Raw genomic sequence first — 20,542 nt, 5'->3', positions numbered from 1 at the left:
GCACGCGGCCAACCCGAGTTCGATTTCCAGCGTCCCGTATGGTCCCCTGAGCACCGCCAGGGGTAATTCCTGAGTGCAGAGTCAGGAGTAACCCCTGTGCATCACCGGGTGTGACCCAAAAAGCTAAAACAAAAAGTGGAGAGAGGGGACCAGAGTGATAGGACAGCGGGGAGGGCATTTGCCTTGCATGGGGCTCACCCAGGTTCCATCCTCCGCATCCCATATGGTCCCTGAGCATCCCCAGGAGTGATTTTTGAGTGCAGAGCTAGGAGTAACCACTGAGAATCACGAGGTGGAACCCAAAAATCCCTCCCAAATAAAAATGGAGAAAAACTCAGGGGGCAGTGATGTGTCTGGTCATCTCCAAGGAGAGCCCAGGACCCTCCAGAGACTCACAGGCAGCAACCTTCCTGTCCCACCTCCAAGGACCTGTTCATCATCCCGGCAGGTCTTTTAATTTTCTTAAATTATTTTTGGGGGCTTTTTGGGTCACACCTGACAATGGTCAGGGGTTACTCCTGGCTCTGTAGTCAGAAATGACTTCTGGTGGTGCTCAAGGGACCATATGGGATGCTGGGGATCGAACCCAGGTTGGCTGTGTGCAAAGGCAAATGCCCTCTCCACTATGCTATTGCTCCAGCCCCAGGTCTTTTATTTTTTAGGGGGTAGATGCTGAACCCTGGCTGTGCTCAGGGATCACTCCTGGCTCTGTGCTCAGAGGTCATTCCTAGCCATGGTCAGGGATCACTCCTGGCTCTGTGCTCAGAGGTCACTCCTGGCCGTCCTCAGGACCAAACAGGGCTCTGCTGTGTGCAAAGCCCCTTCAGCCCCCATTCCCACACTCTCTCCTTGCCTGTGTGTCCTCTCTTCCTTCTCCTCCACGTGTGCACACCCTGCCTCTGGGAGAGGCCATACTTGCCCCCAGAAACTAAAGGGATGTTCCCCGGCCAGAGATGTGGTGCAAAGGGCTGGAGTTCAGGTTTTGCACACAGGCGTCTCCCCCAAGATTCGATGACCAGAAGTGCATGGTCCCCAGGGCACACAGCTGGAGCAGCCAGGAGCTGTGCCAGGTGTGTAGAACTGTAGCACTGTCCTCCCATTGTTTATTGATTTGCTCGAGTGGGCCCAGTAACGTCTCCATTGTGAGACTTTTTAACGTTTGGCATCGATTTGCTCGCGGGTCCAGTAACATCTCCATCGTGAGACTTGTTACTTGTTACTGTGTTTGGCATATCGAATAGGTCATGGGTAGCTTGCCAGGCTTTGCCGGGTGGGCGAGATACTCTCGGTAGCTTGCTGGGCTCTCCGAGAGGGGTGGAGGAATCGAACCCAGCTTGGCCGGGCTGGCTGTGTGCAAGGCAAACGCCCTACCGCTATGCTATCGCTCCAGCCCAGTGCCAGGTATGACTGCCCTTAAAAATCTAAGGAAGGGGGTAATTCACCCCCCACCAGTCCCGGGAACCTTATCCAGCCTTGGTATGGGCCTGGAGGAAAGAACCCTGAGCAGTGAGGGGGTGCAGGGGTCTCAACCTGATAGGGAGCTACCGGGCAGGGGTGGGGGTGTGGCAGCCTATAGGAAAGCCAGGGGAGGGCAGAGGAGTGGAGAGCAAAGGGGCTGGGGGCGCGGAGAGGGGTGTGTGCAGGGAGCCTCATTGTCCCAGCCGGGGGAAGTCTTTTGTTTCCTCTCTTCCCTTGGCTGCTGGACAGGATATGAGGCCGAGCCCCTCCATGCCAGCAGCCCCCCGCCCGCTGGACCGGCTTCCCGCATTGTGTCTTGCACAGAGATGCTGGCAGAGGCTCTCGGGGGGCACAAAGGGGCTTTGGGGTGCGAGGCTGAGCTCCCAGGGTACTGACAGGCCCTGCGTCCCCTGGCTGTGTGGCAGCGGCAGCAGCCGGGCACTGCGGAGGGGCAGGAAGCCTGGCCTGGGTGGGGCCAGGGGCGCGCTACACTGGGACTCAGAGGAGATGACGTGGGGCTTCAGGCTTTTCCCAGCCCCCACCATCCCGCCTGGGGGCCCAAGAGCTCACCTGCACCCCAGTGTCCCTCACACCCCCCTCCATTCCTCCCATTGACATCACCCCTCCGGGGCAGAAGGGATCCAGTGAAGCCGGCAAACTCAGGTGCCATCTGGTCCCTGGGACCCTTTCCGGGCCCCCCGCCACCGGCCCCCACGGCGGTCCTGCAGGAACCCTGGGATCTCATCCCTCCCCTCCTGGGCCATTTTGCTCCATCAGCTGTTCCTGCAGGAAGGGCGCCCCGTTCGGCCTCGCCTCTCTTCCCGAGAGCCTTTTGTTTGCTGGGTCTGCAGGAAATTGTAGGGGCGGCAGCCAAGGGCTCATCTGCCCCTGGGGCCTGGGGGAGGGCGGAGGGGGGGGGGTCCGGATTCACCAGACTTAATCCTGGGGAGTTGGCTGGGGCGCGTGATCGCCGGGGAATTGGGGACCCCGTGCTGTGCTGGTCCGACGGGGCGTTCGTGTCTCCCAGAGGCGGACCTGAGGTGTGTGTTCGGGGATCTCCACACCTGGGGGCTAGACGGACACCCCGATGTAACCTGACAGGTTGAGCCGGGAGGCCACATGAGGGAAGAAAACCCAGGATGTATTCTGCAGCCCCTCTCGCACGCCCCGGGTTCCCGGGTTTGGGAGCTGGTAGGCAGGCCCTCTCTAAAAATTAGCTAATTTGCTTTTTTTTTTTTTTTTTTTTCAAATTTGCCCTTAAAAAAATGGTGGAGAGGAGGACCAGCACGTAGCCCCAGAATTCGCGCCTTCCCAGGACGCAACCGCAGACCCGGGAGTGGCGTGGACGCTCTAGCGAGCTGGCGCCATCTCGTTGGTTGCCCTATCTCTGAAGCCGCTGTGGGCGCCGCCATCTTCCCTTCCCAGCGGAGGGGCGGACCGACGGCTTGATACCTGAGAAAGTCACAGGTCCCCTGCATTCTCACTGTCTGAAAGATGTGGGGGGGGGAGGGTGTCTTGGGAGGGCCCCGGGAAGTCTTGGAGCTGTTTAAAGTTCTCGGGCCACGCGGTGAGAAAAACAAGGATTCCAGTGTAGTGGAGTTTCCTTTTTTTTTTTCTTTTTCTTCTCTTTTGTTGGGAGGGGGCCCCGGGGAGGTCACACCCAGCAATGCACAGGGGTTCCTCCTGACTCTGCACTCAGGAATTACCCCTGGTACTCGTGGAACCCTATGGGATGCTGGGGATGGAACCCTGGTCGGCCGTGTGCAAGGCAAACGCCCTGCCGGCTGTACTATCGCTCGGATCCTGAGTTTTCTTAATGGATTTAATTTTTATTTTATTTTTTTGCTTTTTGGGTCACACCCGACGATGCACAGGGGTTACTCCTGGCTCTGCACTCAGGAATCACCCCTGGCAGTGCTCAGGGGACCATATGGGATGCTGGGAATCGAACCCGGGCCAGCCACGTGCAAGGCAAACGCCCTACCCACTGTACTGTCACTCCAGCCCCTGGATTTAATTTTTAAAGCAGATTTTTTTTTTTAGGTCACACCCAGCAATGCACAGGGTTACTCTTGGCTCATGCAGTCAGGAATCGCTCCTGTCTGTGCTCAGGGAACCATATGGGATGCTGGGAATCGAACCCAGGTTGGCCGCGTGCAAGGCAAACGCCCTACCCGCTGTGCTATAACTCCAGCCCCTAAAGCAGATTTGTTTTTGGGCCACAGCCGGCGATGTTTGGGGATTAGGGATTACTGCTGACTCTGCACTCAGGAATTACTCCTGACGGTGCTGGGACCCCGATGAGATACTGGGGATCAAACCCCTGTTGACTGAGGGCAAGGCAAATGCCCTACTCACTGTGCTATCTGTCGCTCCAGACTCCAGTTTTTAAAATAGATTTTTAAGTTGTGTCTGTTTATTTTGCTTTCATGTATATGCCAGTGTGGAACTCAGGGTCTCACGTGGGTGAGATATTTGCCCTACTACTGAGCCAAATCCCCAGCTTCTTGGAGTTAGATTCTATTGGCACTAGAATAAACGAAAACCTGGGGCTGCAGCGATAGTTCAGTGAGTAGGGCGTTTGCCTTGCATGCAGGGGACCCTGGTTCGATTCCCAGCATCCCATATGGTCCCCTAAGCACTATAGGGAGTGATTCCTAAGTGCAGAGTCAGGAATAACCCTTGAGTATCGATTGCCAGGTGTGCCCCCCCAAAAAGCAAAAAAAAAAAAAAGTAAACAAAAACCAAGGAGGGATGGTACATGGAATGGATGACACATGTCAGGTGATATTAATATTCTATGGAGAAAAACGACAAGAGGGAGATTGGAAGGAAGCAGTGAGTCCATTCACAGTGGAGCTGGGGAGTCAGAGAGGACAGGGCAAGCCGCATGCTTCGCACACAGCTAACCCTACATATCTCCAGCACCCAAATGGTCACCCTCGCCCAGCCCAGGGTGATCCCTGAGCACAGAGCCAGGAGTAAAACTCTGAGAACAGCAGGGTGTGGCCCCCGAACGAAACAAACAAACGCAATTGGGGTTCCAAGACGTGACTAAGAGTAAAACAAGGGCGCACCATGCATGGGAGCAAGTCGATTCTTAGCCACTGGAAAAAAAAAAAGAAAAAGAAAAAGAAATGGGCTTGGCAGAGATTTCCAGAAGAATCTCCTATCTGTGATAAAAAAAAAAGGCTCATTGCACATCCTCTGACAACAGCCCAGAGGCCTTTGTGGGCGGGAGCAGGGAATGGGGTAGAGGTTGGGGGCCAGGGGGGCCGCGTGGGAGGCTGGGACGCTTGGAGCAGAGGAAACGCTGTGGACGCGAATGCCAAGGCCACAGGCCCACGCAGCCGGGATCAGACTTGGCACAGGCAGGAGGTCTGTTTTCTACCTCGAAGGCCCTTTGACTTTTACTGGGGGAAACGGGAAGCCACTGGGGAGCTCTGGAAAGAGAAGCGTGATGGACTGGTCGCTGCTTTCATAACACCACTCTGACTGCACTAATGAAAGTGCACTAAATTTGGCAAGGGCAGAAGTGGGCATCCCACGGAGGGGGGCTACGGAGGAGGGGCTTGAACTGGCTCAGCGCCTTCATTTGGCACGCACCTGGGGGGAAATCATCTAATTTTTTGGGGGGGGGTCACATCCACCAATGCTCAGGGTTTACTTCTTTTTTTTTTCTTTTTGGGTCACACCTATTGATGCACAGGGGTTACACCTGGCTCTGCACTCAGGTATCACTCCTGGCAGTGCTCGGGGGACCATATGGGATGCTGGGAATCGAACCCAGGTCAACCGCATGCAAGGCAAACACCCTACCCGCTGGTGCTATCCCTCCAGCTCCTCAGGGATTTCTTCTGGCTCTGCATTTATGAACTAAATACTCCCAGTTGTGCTGCCAGGGAAAACCAGATAGGGTGCTGGGGATGGAATCAGGGTCAGCCATGTGCAATACGAACTTCCCTTTTGCTCCAGTCCCCATGGATGTAACTTTTTATGTTACTGTTTTCACATTCTTCGACAGGTCCCAGGAAGTGGGATGGCTGGGTCACATGATAACTATCTGCATTCCTCAAGAGTTTGCCTTAGACACACCAGCTCTGAACTGATCTGACATTCAAGTGGAGATAAGGTTAACAGGTGCTCGGACTTCAGTAGAGTGGCGAAGGACCTGGGCAGGAGCTGTGGGCCTATGATATAGGTAATATTGAAGCCATAAAATCGAATGAGATCACCAAGGGAGTGGCTGAGAAAAAGAAGACGGGGACTTAGCCTCAGGTGCTCTTCATTGTTCTTTCAACAGCCCCGTGGGGTGCTTCAGAGGTAAGGTGAGACAGCCAAGTTCCAGAACTAATAAAGAGCTGGAAACGCAGAAGGTAGTAGGGCAGGTAAGGCCCTTGCCTTGCGTGCAGCTGACCCAGGTTCGATTCCCGGAACCCCATAGGGTATTCCTAGCATGGCCTGGGCACAGAGACAGGAGTAAGCCCTGAGCACTGTTGGGTGTGGTCCTACATCCCAAAAAGGGAAGGAAGGGAACTGAGTGAAGAAGTTTGTCCAAGGATGTGGTTTGTCAGTGAGGTGAGAATGAGCTTTGGCTGCTGGGCTGACCAGTGGGAGACCATGATTTGGTGAGTTTCCCTCTTGCTGAAGCCAAACTCAGTGTGGTGGGCAGGATAGGGGATGGGCTTGGAGACAGCCAGAGCCACAACCTACGAAGAAAACAATGAAATGGTGTATGATGCATGAAATGTGTGTGTTTGTGTTTGTGTGTGTATGTATGTGTGTGTGTGTGTGTGTGTGTGTGTGTAGGGGTGGACTCAAGATTTTTTTTCCGTTTTAGGGGCACATCCACAGTGCTCAGGGGCTACTCCTGTCTCTGTGCTCTCTCCTGGCAGTGGTAGGGGACTGCATGTGGCATCAGGTATTGAAAAGGGACTGGTTCCATGCAAGTTTTTTTTTTTATTTGTTTGTTTCTGGGGTCACACCCAGCAATGTTTAGGGGTTACTCCATTTCATTTTCTTTTTCCTTAGGGATTACTTCTGCAGTCAGAACTTACTCCTAGTGGTGCTTGGGAGACAATATGGGATGCCGAGGATCGAACCTGGGTGGGGTTTATATAAGGCACCCTACCAACTGTACTGTCTCTCCAGCCAAAGCATCTTACCTGCTTTAAGGTCACTGTCACTGTCCTCAAAGTTGTTCATCGATTTGCTCGAGCCGGCCCAGTAACATCACCATTGTGAGACTTCTTGTTACTGTGTTTGGCATATTGAATACATCAGGGTAGCTTGCCAGGCTTTGCCGTGAGGGCGAGATACTCTCGGTATCTTGCTGGGCTCTCCGAGAGGGGCGAAGGAATCAAACCCGGGCCGGCGGGGTCAGCCGCATGCAAGGCAAACGCTCTACCGCTGTGCTATCACTCCAGCCCCACTAGGCCCCTATATTTTTTCACATGCTACAGTGGGAATCAAACCTGGGTCAGCTACATGCAAGGCAAGTGCCTCATCCCCAATAATATTTCTCCACCCCATCCCCCCTTTCTCTCTTTCTTGTTTTTTGGGCCACACCTGGCAACACTCAGGGGTCACTCCTGGCTCTATACTCAGTAAAAATTATTTCTGGCAGTACTCAGGGAACCATACGGGATGCCCAGGATTAAACCTGATTTGGTCAGGTACAAGGCAACACACTGTATCTGCTGAAATATATCCCCAGCCCTTTTTTTTCACCTGGCAGTCTCTGAGGTGCTGGAGACTTAACGAGCAAGGCAAGTGCCCTTCCCTCTGTACTCTCTCCACCATCCCCTCCTATTTTTTTTTCTCTTTGGGGTCACACCCAGCGATGCTCAGGGGTCACTCCTGGCACTACTCAGGGGACCTTATGGGATGCTGGGAATCGAACCCGGGCTGGCTGCGTGCAAGGCAAACGCCCTACCTGCTGTGCTATTGCTCCAGCCCACCTCCTATTTTTCTGAGAGAAGTAAATTGTAGTTCTGGGAATGACTGGTGTGCAAAAGCAATGAGGTACAGAAGTGGCCTGACCAGCTCTTGAAGGAACATCAGCTTGTGGGAGCAAAGACAGGCCTGAGTGGGGAGCTATTCTGAGGGCTCCTGTTTTCTCAGCAAACTGGGCCTGAAGGCTGGGAGAGAAAGGTGAAGGGGCAGGGAAGGGACAGGGATTTAATAGGCCTCAGGGAGCCTTGCAGGAATCAACCAAGAACCTGCCCAGCCCGGAGGCCTTGGAGGCCCTCAGTCACGCTTTTGAAGGGTCTGGCTCGGGGGTGTTTCTGGGCCCCAGGAGACTGTGCAGGCAGAGGGCCAACTCAGCAGGTTTATAAGGCTGTGGTTTGCCAGGAGTGTAATGGGGGAGGGGATCTGGGTTTTGGCTTTGAACTTTAAACTGGGTGAGAAGGGAAGTGAGTTTTTGGGGGCACAGTGGCAAGAGGACAGGAGTTGGGGTTCAGTGAGGTGAGGAATCGCTGCTGGGTAAGACAAGGACAATTTTTTTTTTTTTTTTGCTTCTTTGGGCCACACCTAGCCAAGCTCACGGGTTACTCCTGGTTTTGCACTCAGGAATTACTCCTGGAGGACCATATGGGATGCTGGGGATTGAACTCAGGTCGGTCGTGTGCAAGGCAAATGCCCTCCCTGCTGTGCTATCACTCTGGCCCAACAAGGACTCTTGAGCAAAAATTAGAAATTAGTCCCCTTTCCCTTCCTTTTTTTTTTTTAGTCTTGGGGTCATACCAGAGGATGCTCTGGGGTTACTCCTGACTCTGTGCTCAGGAATCACTCCTGGCGGTGCTGTGAGGGAGAAGGGACACAGAGGATGCGGGGATGGAACCAGGACCCAGGGTCAGTCCAGTCGTGTGCAAAGTGAGTGCCCTTCCCGGAGAACCACTGCTCACAGCCTTTGGCAAGAATCCTGAATCAGTGTAGCAAGAACTTCTCTGGTCTTGCTGCCACCTCTTCATCCCCCCCCCCCCCCATTCTGCCTTTCCATCCTTTCCATTTCTGCTGTGCCGGGAGGGAGTCTAGCTTAATCCCAGCCCACCCCATTTCCTCTGTCCCCACACCTATTACAACAGTCCTTGCAGATTTAGGAAAGGTCAGAGGAGTTTTTCCCCCCAGGCCAACCTGAGCAGGAAGAGGAAAGGGCTGCTTTTACTGCTGAGGCCAGTAGTGGCAAATTCTTGGGGAGGGTGGAGGCTGGAGGGGAAGAAGAGGCAGAAAGGAATGACAGCTGCCTCAGTGTGGATGTTAAAACCACCAGTGGGGCTGGAGCAATAGTACAGCGGGCCTTGCACGCAGCCCACCCGGGTTGGGCCCTGGCATCCCATATGGTCCCCCAAACAGCGCCAGGAGTGACTCCTGAGTGCAGAGCTAGGACTAACCCCTGAGCATCACTGGTGTGACTCCCCACCCCCCCAGAAAAAAAACAAAAACAAAACAAAACCCAAAACCACCAGTGCAGACAGGAACGTTGCAGCGGATAACAGAGAGTGACCCGTTTCACTGTTCGACCTCTACCTGCCAAGCCACATTTGGGCTGGTTCGAGTCCCTGCTGGTCCTAGAGAAATGTCTTGGATAATCTAAATCCCGCGATCAGGGCAGGAAAAGGGGGGACTCGCGCGCCCCGACACGTTAGGAATGTTTTATGGAACTCCGAGGGCTGGTTTCCTAATGTGAGAAAAGGAGATCACAGCGGCATCTGCCTGGCAGGGTGCTTCTACAGTGTCACAGTATCCTCACCCTGCCCGGAGGCGGGGGGGTGGGGGGGACCCCTGGACGTTCTGGCTTTGTTCTCTGGCGCCCACTGCTTCACGGAGCTCTCAAGGGGAGGTTCTGGTTAATGCCCATTTCACAGACGTGGGAGCGTTTTGAGCTGGTGCTGATGCTGACGGGACCTGAGTGACGGGTCCTCGGTCGGGTCGGTGGATAATGTCATCTCCGAGGCCTGAAAGCGGGCGGTCGAGGACACAAAGCGGCCGGACCTGGACCTCTCCAGCTCGCGGGCATCAGCGGCCAATGGTGCCCTCCGGTGGCCACGGCGAAGAGCGCGGCCGGGCTAATAGTGGGCTGGGAGCAAGCAGGAGGGTCCCCGGAGGAGGACCGAGGAGGAGGCGAAACCGGGAGCCCGCGGCACGTACTAGACCTTGAAGGAGTAGCAGAAGTCCGGGATCCTTGCAGCCCTGAGCTCTCCGAGGCATACCTGGGTCAGGTGTCGCGGCCCCGCCTTCCGCCCTCACCCCAGCGCCCTTCTCAGCGGAGCTCCAAGCGGGGTCCGGTCCGGTCGGCCGGGGGGCGGCGTCTGTTTGCACCCTGCGGGGAGGGAGGGCTCTGTATGAGCCCGCGGGGCAACTGCAGGTTGCACCCCAGAAGCACGTGGAGCGCCGGCGGCTGCAGAACCCAAGCCTGGGGGTGTGGCCTCCCGGGACTGCCCAGGGGGCGTGGCCCGGCGCGGGGACCAATGAGCGGCCGGCGTTGGAGGCAGGCTCCGGGCCTGGCATCCCGGTAGCCGCCGCTGCCTTTTCCGGCACGCGCGCCCCCTTTTCGTCTAGCGGACCCCCCTGCTTCCCGAGCATCACCCCCGAGCGGGGCCGCGTCCTCCGGGGGGCCCCCCGGGTGAGCTCCCGCCGCGCGCGGGCCGTGGGCGAGTGGCGGGCAGGGAGGAGGGGAGCTCGGGCCGGCCCCGGGACAAAGTGGGCAGGCTCGGGGTGCGGCGAAGGGGGCCCGGCGGGGGGCGCCGCCCGAGGTGGGTGCTTCGGGTGTGTTTGGGTTGGTGGGCTTGCGGGGGGGCGTCTGGTCTGGGTGGGAGCGGCTGGGAAGGCGGGGATGAGCGGGCCGGGGGAGGGGTGAGGGAGGATCGCGGGGGGGTGGGGCTCTGAGATTCGGAAGTTTCTTGCTGACCCGGTCGGGAAGGGGATGCCAGGGGGGCCTGAATTTGAAGGTTTCACGGAGACTTCATAGGCGTTCTCCCGGTAACTCACTTCCCTTTCTGCGGATTTACTTCCTCTTGCACCGACCGCTAGTGGAGAAGGGCGAGGATCTTTGCCCCTGGCAGGGGACTGTGGGGGAGGGGTGGATCCCCCAAAGCAGGGCTGCGCATGCACAACCAAAAACAGTGTCTGGGAGTCGCTGCGGAGTATTTCCCTATTGGGGAGTCTTGTGGGTGCTGGTTAGTGTTCTTCTTGTGGGGGCTCTGTGGGCCACGGGGCCTCATCTCTTTTGCAGGCCTCAGAACACATTGGTGGGCGCCTCTTGTCCACTCCACCATGGCCAGTGAGAACTCCCCTCTGCTGGCCTACCGGCTCCTGGGGGAAGAGGGTCTGGCCTTCCCTGCCAACGGGGCCGGGGGTCTGGGAGGGGCACCTGTCCGGAAGCTTTCCACTTTCCTGGGCGTGGTGGTACCCACCGTCCTGTCCATGTTCAGCATTGTCGTCTTCATGAGGATCGGTGAGTGGGTGCGGGGGCTCTGTTGGGGGTGCCAGGGGGTGAAGGTAGGTATGAAGTTGGAGGAAGGGGGGATGCCCGTGCATGGAGGTCTGGGGACGGGCTCCCCGTGGGCTGTATCCATCTCTGTCCAGGCTTGGGGGTGACCCACCTTGCCTCTCCTGGCCCTAGGGTTCGTGGTTGGCCACGCAGGCCTGCTGCAGGCTCTGGCCATGCTCCTGGTCGCCTACTTCATCCTGGCGCTCACCGTTCTCTCTGTCTGTGCCATCGCCACCAATGGAGCCGTGCGCGGGGGCGGAGCCTACTGTATCCTCCTCCTTGGATGGGGGTGCTGGGGGGCAGTTCAGGGGTCCACCCCACTGCCTGTCTATTTTGCTTTGTTTTTTTGGGTCGCACCCAGCGATGCACAGGGGTTACTCCTGGCTCTGCACTCAGGAATCACTCCTGGCGGTGCTGGGGGACCATAAGGGATGCTGGGAATCGAACCCGGTTGGCTGCGAGCAAGGCAAATGCCCTACTCACTGTGCTATCACTCCAGCTTCCTCACTGCCTTTTTGGCCTGCCGATTTGGTGCAATTCTCTGCACAGCGGAGGCCAGGCTGGCTCAGGGGCACGGGATGGCACGTGTCTCGGGAGCAGCCGTTGGGGACACTCTATCCCCGTGGGAGCTGTCCTGTAGGGAAGCATCTTGGCGTGTGCTGGGAGACCAGGCCGGGGGGGCCCCTGGGGCACTGCCTCCAGCTCCCGTGGCTTGTTTCCCTTGACGCTCACCCTCTGCTTCTGCCCTTCAGTCATGATCAGTCGGACCCTGGGCCCAGAGGTCGGGGGCAGCATTGGCCTCATGTTCTACCTTGCCAACGTGTGTGGCTGTGCCGTCTCCCTGCTGGGATTGGTGGAGGCCGTGCTGGACGTCTTCGGGGCTGGTCCGTGCGCCCCGCCGGGCTCTGTGTAGATATCTGAGAGCTTGTCCTTGCCCACGGGGCGCGAGGGGGGAGCGGGCTTATGCCCCCACCAAAACTCAGAGGCAGACTGGGTGGGAGCCACCGGGCAGGCCAGGAAGCTGGGGTACAGTGGAGCTGGGATGCCCGGTGAGCAAGGGGGGAGCCCTCCCCAGGGGCCTGCTCCTGCTCTGAGGGTGGGCTTGCGTAGCCCCTAACCCCGTCTTGCCTTGCCCGCAGATGCCGCGGGTGCCAGCGGGCTCCGGGTACTGCCACAGGGCTACGGCTGGAATCTCCTGTATGGCTCGCTACTGCTGGGCCTCGTGGGGGGTGTGTGCACCCTGGGGGCTGGCCTCTACGCCCGCGCCTCTTTCCTCACCTTCCTCCTGGTGTCCGGTTCCCTGGCCTCCGTGCTGGTCAGCTTTGTGGCTGTGGGGCCCAGAGATGTCCCCTTGGCCCCTCGGCCCGGCTCCAACGGCTCCTCCCCGCTGCCCCAGTTCGGCCACTTCACCGGCTTCAATAGCAGCACCCTGAAAGCCAACTTATATGGTGAGTGGGCACAGGAGGGGCCTGCTCGTGGGGGGAAGGGGACTGGGACTCCCCACCTGAAGGATGGTGGGGCCAGAGGGCCAGGCTGGAGTTGAGGGGAGGCACCCCCGGAAAGAGCCTGAATGAGGAAAGCAGGGGAGGGGCCGGCAAGGCATTGGCCTTGCATGTGGTGGACACAGGTTCAATCCTCAGCACCCTATAGGGTCCCCTGAGCATCTCTGGGTATGACCCAAAAAGACCAAAAGGAGGAAGGGAGGAAGGGAGGGAGGTTGGATGGTTCTGCACAATTGGGGAGAAAGGGGTGTTGGGGCCGGTCGGGCCAGAGCTGTAGTGAGGCAGGCATCTTGGCATCTTGATGGGGTGGGCCAGGGCTGGGCCCCTGAGGTGAGGCGCTGATGGCTCCCCGTCTTGGGATGGTCCCCAAGCTGGCTACGCCAAGGACTACACCACGGGTGCCATGATGACGTTCGCCAGCGTCTTCGCCGTCCTCTTCAACGGTTGCACTGGCATCATGGCGGGGGCCAACATGTCAGGTGAGCGGGGTTGCTGGGTGAGCGGGGCTGCGGGGTGGGCTGTGGCGGGGCGCCGCCGGGCCACCCTGTCTGACCACTTTGTCACCCAGGGGAGCTCAAGGACCCCAGCCGGGCCATCCCTCTGGGCACCATCGTCGCCGTGGCCTACACCCTCTTCATCTACACACTGCTCTTCTTCCTCTCTAGTTTCACGTGTGACAGGTGTGTGTGGCCCGGAGATGGAGCGGGTGGGGGGGCGACACAGCACTGGGTGCAGGGGAAACAGAGACCAGGCCCAGGCAATTGTGGGGTGTTTGTTTGGAGACCCCCCCCCCGGCTGTGCTCAGGGTTTCCCCTTGACTCTGTGCTCCTGGATCACCCCTGGTGACTCGGGGGACAGTAGGAGGTTGGCCGTGTGCCAGTCAGGTTCGATCCCTGACATCCCAGGATTGTGTCTCTAGCCCCAACTCCTGCCTTTGCAATGACTCTTTCCTGTGTCGGTCCCTCTCATGGGAGCAGGGAGAGTGGGGGCTGGTTCTGCTGGGAGAACGATGAGCTTCTGAGCTTCTGAAACTGCCAAGTTCCTTGCTTGGGTCAGGGGAGGGGGATGTGGCCCCTGGCTGCTGAGACAGTCATACCATCGGCCTCTTGTGACTCTATTACTGGGAGCAGCCACCAGGCCACAAAACCCAGTGCTGGGACTGGAGCAATAGTATACAGCAGGAAGGGCCTTTGCCTTGCACGTGGCTGAGCCAGGTTCGATCCCTGACATCCCATAGCGTCCCCCGAAACCCCACCAGGAGTGATTCCTTAGTGCTGTGCCTGGAGTCCGCCCTGAGCACCACCAGGTGTGACCCCCAAACGAAAACAAAATCCAAAGCCCCCTTCAGATAGCAGGTGTGGGCCAGGCCTGCGCCGGGGAGTGTAGATTGTCCTCTGTGTCCCCCAGGACCCGGCTGGGGCACTGAAGGACGTCCAGCCAGCAGCCTGACACGCTGTCAAGAGGACGCGGCCTAGAGGCCTGTTCTCAGCCTCGGCCCTGCTCCCTACAGGACCCTGCTTCAGGAGGACTATGGCTTCTTCCGGGCCATCAGCCTGTGGCCCCCGCTGGTGCTCATTGGCGTGTATGCCGCCTCGCTGTCGGCCTCCATGAGCTCCCTCATCGGCGCCTCCCGCATTCTGCATGCCCTGGCCCAGGACGATCTCTTCGGTGTGTGCCTCCCTCCTCCCGGCGTCCCTCCTGTGGCTGTGTGTCTGCGTCCCCTCAGCCCTGGCTGACCGCTCTGTCCCATTACAGGAGTGATCTTGGCGCCTGCGAAGGTGGTATCCCGAGGCGGGAACCCGTGGGGGGCTGTGCTGTATTCTTGGGGTCTCGTGCAGGTGAGTCTTCCTCCTGCTCTCTCCCCCCGCCACTCCTGGTCCTCTGTGTGTTACCTGGACCAGACGCAGGCTGGAATGCATGACACAGAGGAGTGTGATGCTTTGATGTGTGTGTGTGTGTGTGTGTGTTGGATTAATATCAGTTAGTTCCTGGGTTCTTTTATTTTTTAAATTTTTATTTATTGTTTTTTGGGTGACATCTGGCGATGCTCAGCGGTTACTCCAGGTTCTGCACTCAGGAATTACTCCTGGTGGTGCATGGGCGACCATATGCGAGTCCAGGGATTGAACCTGGGTCAGCTGCATGCAAGGCAAACGCCCTCCCCACTGTATTATCACTCCGGCCCCATGGGTTCTTTTATTAATCTAGGTTTTTTTTTTTTTGGATGGGGGCTTGGGGGCTATGACTGGTAGTACTCAGGGGCTGTTGGGGGGGGCTACTCAGTGGTACTTGGTGTGCCCTGTGATGCTGGAGACGAACGCCCCCACCTCCTGCCTGTGAAGCATGCACTCAGCCCTGTGTTCTCGTGCAGCTGGTGCTCCTGGCAGGGAAACTGAACACACTGGCTGCTGTGGTCACCGTCTTCTACCTGGTGGCCTATGCTGCAGTGGACCTGTCTTGCCTGAGCTTGGAGTGGGCCTCGGCCCCCAACTTCCGGTGAGAGGGAAGGCCTGTTTCCCCAGGAGAGACTGGGGGCTGGGAGACACAGGGCCGGGTGCGGCGTGGCCTGAGACCCTCCCTTCTCCCCAGCCCCACCTTCAGCCTGTTCTCCTGGCACACCTGCCTGCTGGGGGTGGCCTCCTGCCTGCTCATGATGTTCCTGATCAGCCCTGGCGCGGCCGGCGGCTCCCTGCTCCTCATGGGTCTGCTCTCGGCCCTGCTCACCGCCCGCGGCGGCCCCAGCAGCTGGGGCTACGTCAGCCAGGCCCTGCTCTTCCATCAGGTGGGGGGTGGGGAGGGAGCTCGGAGGAGGGTGGGGGGCGGGGGAGAGGTGGGAGGGCCGTGGGGTGCTGCGGACCGGGCCCTTCCGTCCCCCCAGCGCTGCCCCGTCTGCAGGTGCGCAAGTACCTGCTCCGCCTGGACGTCCGGAAGGACCATGTGAAGTTCTGGCGGCCACAGCTGCTGCTTCTGGTGGGCAACCCGCGGGGGGCTCTGCCTCTGCTGCGCCTGGCCAACCAGCTCAAGAAAGGGGGCCTCTATGTGCTGGGCCACGTCACGCTGGGGGACCTTGGTGAGCTGCCTGCTGCCTGTCCGCGCCCTCTCGCTGTCTCTCGGTGTGTTTATGTCTCTGTCTGTGTGAGTGTCTCTGTTTCTCTCTGTGTGTCTCTGTCTCTGTGTCTCTCTCTGTATCTCCCTGTCTCTGTCTGTGTCTCTCTCTATGTCTCTGTCTCTCTCTGTATCTCTGCTTCTGTGTTTCTGTTTGTGTCTCTGTCTCTCGGTCTCTGTGTGTCTCTATGTCTCTGTCTCCTTGCCTCTATCTCTCTGTCTCTGTGTTTCTGTCTCTTGCTGTGTCTATGTCTCTGTCTCCATGTCTCTCTCTGCCTCTATGTCTCTGTCTCTGTGTCTCTCTATGTCTCTGTCTCTGTCTCTGTCTCCGTGTCTATCTCTGTCTCTGTCTCTATGTCTCTGTCTGTGTCTCCGTGTCTCTCTCTGTGTCTCTCTCTGTCTCTGTATGTCTCTCTTCTAGCCCCAGGCCCTTTTCTTCTGCCACCCCTGGGGATCGGGGTTCTGGAAGGAAAGGCCTGAGCCGGCCCCCCATTGGCTGCCTCCTTGCCCTCCTGCTGTAGACTATCTGCCGTCGGACCCGGTGCAGCCGCAGTACGGGGCGTGGCTGAGCCTGGTGGACCGGGCCCAGGTGAAGGCCTTTGTGGACCTCACCCTCTCGCCCTCCGTGCGCCAGGGGGCCCAGCACCTGCTGCGGATCTCAGGCCTTGGTGAGTTGTTCTGCGTGTTCCCCGTCCCTGCCCAGCCTACTCTGTGCATCCCTCCCAATCTCTGGCCCCCACCCCCAGCCCTGCGCGGGCATAAACCACAGATTGCAAACTGCAAAAGGAACTGGCCGTCTGGGCAGATAAGCGCCCAGCTTACAGAGATAGCCAGCGTGTGGGATGCGGTCCCCGAGGGGAAGTGGAGGCTGTGGCCGCCGTGGTGGGGAGAGTTTTTGTTTCTGTTGGTCTTTTTTTTTTTTTTTTTTTGCTTTTTGAGTCACACCCAGCGATGCTCAGGGGTTACTCCTGGCTCTGCACTCAGGAATTACTCCTGGCGGTGTAATGGGATGCTGGGGATCGAACCCAGTTCGGCCACGTGCAAGGCAAATGCCCTATAGCTCCAGCCCCTCTGTTGGTCTTTTGACTTTTTTTCCTGGCCCAAACATGGGGCTCAGGCTCTGAAGGGCAAGTGGCAGCTTGTGGGAACGGGAATGGGGCTGTCCAGTCCATGCAACTGATCTCTCCGTGGATGGATTCGGCGAGAGGAGGGCCAGTGGGCACCTCTGTGGGCAGCAGAGCGTTTGTGCCCCGGCGGGCTCACAGCTGGCCCTGGAAGAGGGGACAGTGGTGTGACCTGGCCCCAGAGACTGCATGGTGCTGAGGATGTGGGCTGTTACTCTGGGAGGGAGTGGACACTTCCTGGCTTTGGGGCTGTGTCTAAGTGAGTGTCCAGGCCCCTGTCTTGTACCCCCGTCTCCAGCGAGTCCCTGCTCGACTGCCTCCTTGCTGGTACCCTGAATCATGTTGTCTCCTCACCAAGGCCTGCTGCTCTGCTTAGAATCTGGTTGTGCATAAGCCAGATCAGAATAAGGTTCAGCATGGTGGACATTGCCCCCAGGACTCCACTGGGAAAAGGGCTGGGCACAAGGAGCTGCTGCGTCCCCTGCCTGAGTATGAGAGGCATCTCATTGTCGAGCGAGTTTAGACCCAGCCTAGGGGAAGACTCGCTGTCTCTTCAGCCTTCGAACCAACAGGAGGACTGCCTCCAGCTAGAATTTGAGATAGGGGGACAGCTTGGATGTGCAGTCCTACTCAATGGGGACTGACTCCATTTATTTAAAAAAAAAATTTTTTTTTTACTTTTTTTAAAAAAATCACCATGAAATAGACCATAGACCATCACAAAGCTATTCACGATTAGGTTTCAGTCATACAATGTTCCAACACCCATCTTTCCACCAGTGTACATTTCCCGCCACCGAAGTTTCCCTTTCACCCCCCCTTCCCATCCCTGCATCCCTCCTCAACCCTGTCAGCCTCTATCACAGACACCTTTCTTCTTGCTCTTTCTGTCCTTTTGTGTATTATAGTTTGCAACTGGGTGGTGGCTTTGGGGTGGACGTGACTGCCAGGGCTTTTGGAGGTGCAGGGAGGTGGGGGAAGGTAGCCCATCCCAGACCCCACAGAGCCTGGAGATTTCACTGACTCCATTTTATTTATTTATTTATTTTGCTTTCTGGGTCACACCCGGCGATGCACAGGAGTTACACCTGGTTCATGCACCCAGGAATTACTCTTGGCAGTGCTCGGGGGACCATATGGGATGCTGGGAATCGAACCTAGGTCGGCTGCGTGCAAGGCAAACGCCCTACCCGCTGTGCTATTGCTCCAGCCCCCTGACTCCATTTTAGACCAGCTGTTCACATTCCTTTGGTTTTGGGGTGTACTCCGAGCACTGCTTGGGGCTTCCTCCTGGTTCTGTTCAGGGGTTAGTCCTGGCAGTGGTTCGGGAGGCAAATTCCTGGCCTTACTCTCTGGCCCCTATTCTAAGCTTTCAACTAGGACTGGGGTTGGAGGTGGGGGCGCTTCAAAGTGGCTGGAGAACAGGCTCTACAGGCAAGAGGCCCAGGTCTCACCCCCAGCATTGCTGAGTACCCCTGGACTTCACTGGAGTGAACCTGGAACAAGCTTGGAGTGAGCCCCACAGTGGTCCTAAAAACCATGGGCGGGAGACAGCTCAAAAGGCTGAGTGCGTCTGAGCCTAAGAACAGCGGGGAGGGCATATGCCTTGCACACGGGCTGACCTGGATTCAATCCCCAGCACCCCATATGGTCCCCCGAGCACTGCCAGGAGTGATTCCTGACTGCAGAGACAGGAGTAAGTCCAAGAACCACCAGGTGTGGCGCCCAAACCGAACAAAAGAAACGAAGGCTGAGCTCTGCCAGCTTTGAACCAGGAAGCCTGTGTTCCATCCCTGGCATCACCAGAAGCAGTCCCCCAAAACATGAACAGGAGTAGGGATCCCACCCCTCAACTTGTTTGCCTGTGTTTGGGCCACACACACCTGCCCATCGATGGTCAGACTTATCCTGGCTCTGCACTCAGGGATCATTGGTGGCGGTGCTCAGGTGACCATAGGGGATGCCGGGGATAGAACCTGGGTCAGTGGCATACAAGGGAAGACCCTCCCTGCTGTACTATTGCTCCGGCCCCTCCCCCGCAGATTCTAATCCCAAAACAAATACTTAGAGCAGGGACTTGGAGTTCAGAAACTCTGAGCTGGGTCCCAGGGCTGGCCTGGAGCCTGGGGCCAGTGACTTCACTGCCCTGGGCCCTGGAAAAGGAGAGAACGAGTGTGACCTCTGGCATTTCTTGTCCCCTACATGGGCTGCCAGGGCACCATTAGGGAACTTGCCGCCGTGGGTATGGGGGCCTGACTCTGCGGGGGTGGGTGGAGGGGGAGGGAGAGAGGCTGATGGGGTGGGATCCCATAGAGGGATCTGGGTGCATGCTGGAGAAATGGGTGCCCCTAGAAGCTTGGAGTGGGGTTGCATCCCCTGGGGGACATGCAGATGTGTGTAAAAGTGTCAGATCCCCTCCATGGCCTCTGGGAGCCAGGAGGGCAACCCCAGGGGGTGGGTGACCCCGCGGTGGGGGGGCCACCGTGGAGTCTGATTCCCACGCCCTCCCTCTGCCCCCCCAGGTGGCATGAAGCCCAACACCTTGGTCCTGGGCTTCTACGATGACGCCGCCCCCCAGGACCACTTCCTGAGCGACCCTGCCTTCTCAGAGGCTGCAGATGGAGCCCGGGAGGGCGGGGTCCCGGCGCTCAGCACCCTGTTCCCACCACCCCGGGCCCCCGGGAGCCCCCGCGCGCTCAGTCCTCAGGACTACGTGGCCACGGTGGCCGACGCCCTCAAGATGAACAAGAACGTGGTGCTGGCGCGGGCCTGTGGGGCGCTGCCCCCCGAGCGGCTGGGCCAGGGCTCCAGGGGCACGTCCACGCCGCACCACGTGGACGTGTGGCCCCTCAACCTCCTGCGACCGCGCGGCGGGCCGGGCTACGTGGACGTGTGCGGCCTCTTCCTGCTGCAGATGGCGACCATCCTGGGCATGGTGCCCGCCTGGCACAGCGCCCGGCTCCGCATCTTCTTGTGTCTGGGGCCGCGGGAGGCCCCCGGGGCGGCTGAGGGCCGGCTCCGGGCGCTGCTGAGTCAGCTGCGGATCCGGGCCGAGGTGCAGGAGGTGCCGTGGGGCGACGCGGCGGCGCCAGAGGACGCCGACGACGAGGAAGGGGACTTCGTGAACGGCCGGCTCGGGGACGCCCAGGCCGAGGCGCTGGCGCTGAGCGCCAACGCGCTGCTCCGCGCGCAGCAGGGGCGCGGCCGGGCGGGCGCGGGGCCTGGCGGGCCCGAGGGCGGCCCCGGCCCGGAGGGGCCCGCCACGGCGCTCACCTTCCTCTACCTGCCGCGGCCGCCCGCCGACCCGGCCCGCTACCCGCGCTACCTGGCGCTCCTGGAGCTCCTGACCCGGGACCTGGGCCCCACGCTGCTCATCCACGGCGTCACCCCCGTCACGTGCACGGACATCTGAGGCCGCCCCCACGGGGCCAGGGGCAGCCCCCGGCCCGTGGACTGCAGGGATCCCGCCCGCGGCCGCGCGGCCCGGCGGGGGCGGGGCGGGGGCCCCCTCCCGCCCTTCACCGGTGCCTTGCTGGGGGGGAGCCGGGGCTCCTCGGGTCGGGGCTACCTCGGGCTCCCCCGCCGGCCCCCGCGGCTGCTGTTGTTCTGTTTTATTTTTCTAACTGCGGATCGTGAATAATAAAAGAGCAAAACACTAAGCTGGCCCCGCACTGCTGGGCGGGGGGAGGCGGGCCCGTGGGACGGGGTGGGGGGGGTCCCCCGCGGCCGGGGCGGGGCCGACTGGAGGGGGCGGAGCCTACTGGACTACTGGAGGGGGCGGTACCCCCTGCCCCCGTCCTGGTCCCCCCTGCGGGCCCTGGCAGGACGCCCGGGAGCGCAGCCCCGGCCGCTGGCTCGGC

The 20,542-nt window shown here is 59.0% G+C and overlaps 1 protein-coding gene across 1 annotated transcript; it reads left to right on the top strand.

Moving 5' to 3' along the window:
- Nucleotides 1-9,945: 9,945 nt before the first annotated feature.
- SLC12A9 (solute carrier family 12 member 9) lies at nucleotides 9,946-20,261 on the top strand. The gene is made up of 14 exons (XM_056128357.1): nucleotides 9,946-10,084; nucleotides 10,694-10,915; nucleotides 11,084-11,218; nucleotides 11,704-11,835; nucleotides 12,091-12,399; nucleotides 12,825-12,932; nucleotides 13,022-13,133; nucleotides 13,964-14,121; nucleotides 14,209-14,291; nucleotides 14,825-14,949; nucleotides 15,043-15,235; nucleotides 15,349-15,523; nucleotides 16,080-16,226; nucleotides 19,205-20,261. The coding sequence occupies exons 2-14, from the start codon at nucleotides 10,735-10,737 to the stop codon at nucleotides 20,092-20,094; spliced, it is 2,748 nt and encodes a 915-aa protein (XP_055984332.1). The 5' UTR covers nucleotides 9,946-10,084; nucleotides 10,694-10,734; the 3' UTR covers nucleotides 20,095-20,261.
- Nucleotides 20,262-20,542: the final 281 nt, after the last annotated feature.

This window comes from Sorex fumeus, unplaced genomic scaffold (genome assembly GCF_029834395.1).
Source record: "Sorex fumeus unplaced genomic scaffold, SorFum_2.1 ptg000064l, whole genome shotgun sequence".
NCBI lineage: Eukaryota > Metazoa > Chordata > Mammalia > Eulipotyphla > Soricidae > Sorex > Sorex fumeus.
Note: the sequence above shows the minus strand (reverse complement) of the source record. Positions and strands in the feature narration are given on the sequence as shown.

What these genes read in the sequence shown, in the direction of transcription:
- SLC12A9 (XM_056128357.1), top strand. Translation starts at nt 10,735, where the DNA reads ATGGCCAGTGAGAACTCCCCTCTGCTGGCCTACCGGCTCCTGGGGGAA. An exon ending in TCTAGTTTCACGTGTGACAG is followed by an intron (nt 13,134 to 13,963) that starts GTGTGTGTGGCC and finishes TGCTCCCTACAG; the next exon opens with GACCCTGCTTCAGGAGGACT. An exon ending in AGGCCCTGCTCTTCCATCAG is followed by an intron (nt 15,236 to 15,348) that starts GTGGGGGGTGGG and finishes CCCCGTCTGCAG; the next exon opens with GTGCGCAAGTACCTGCTCCG.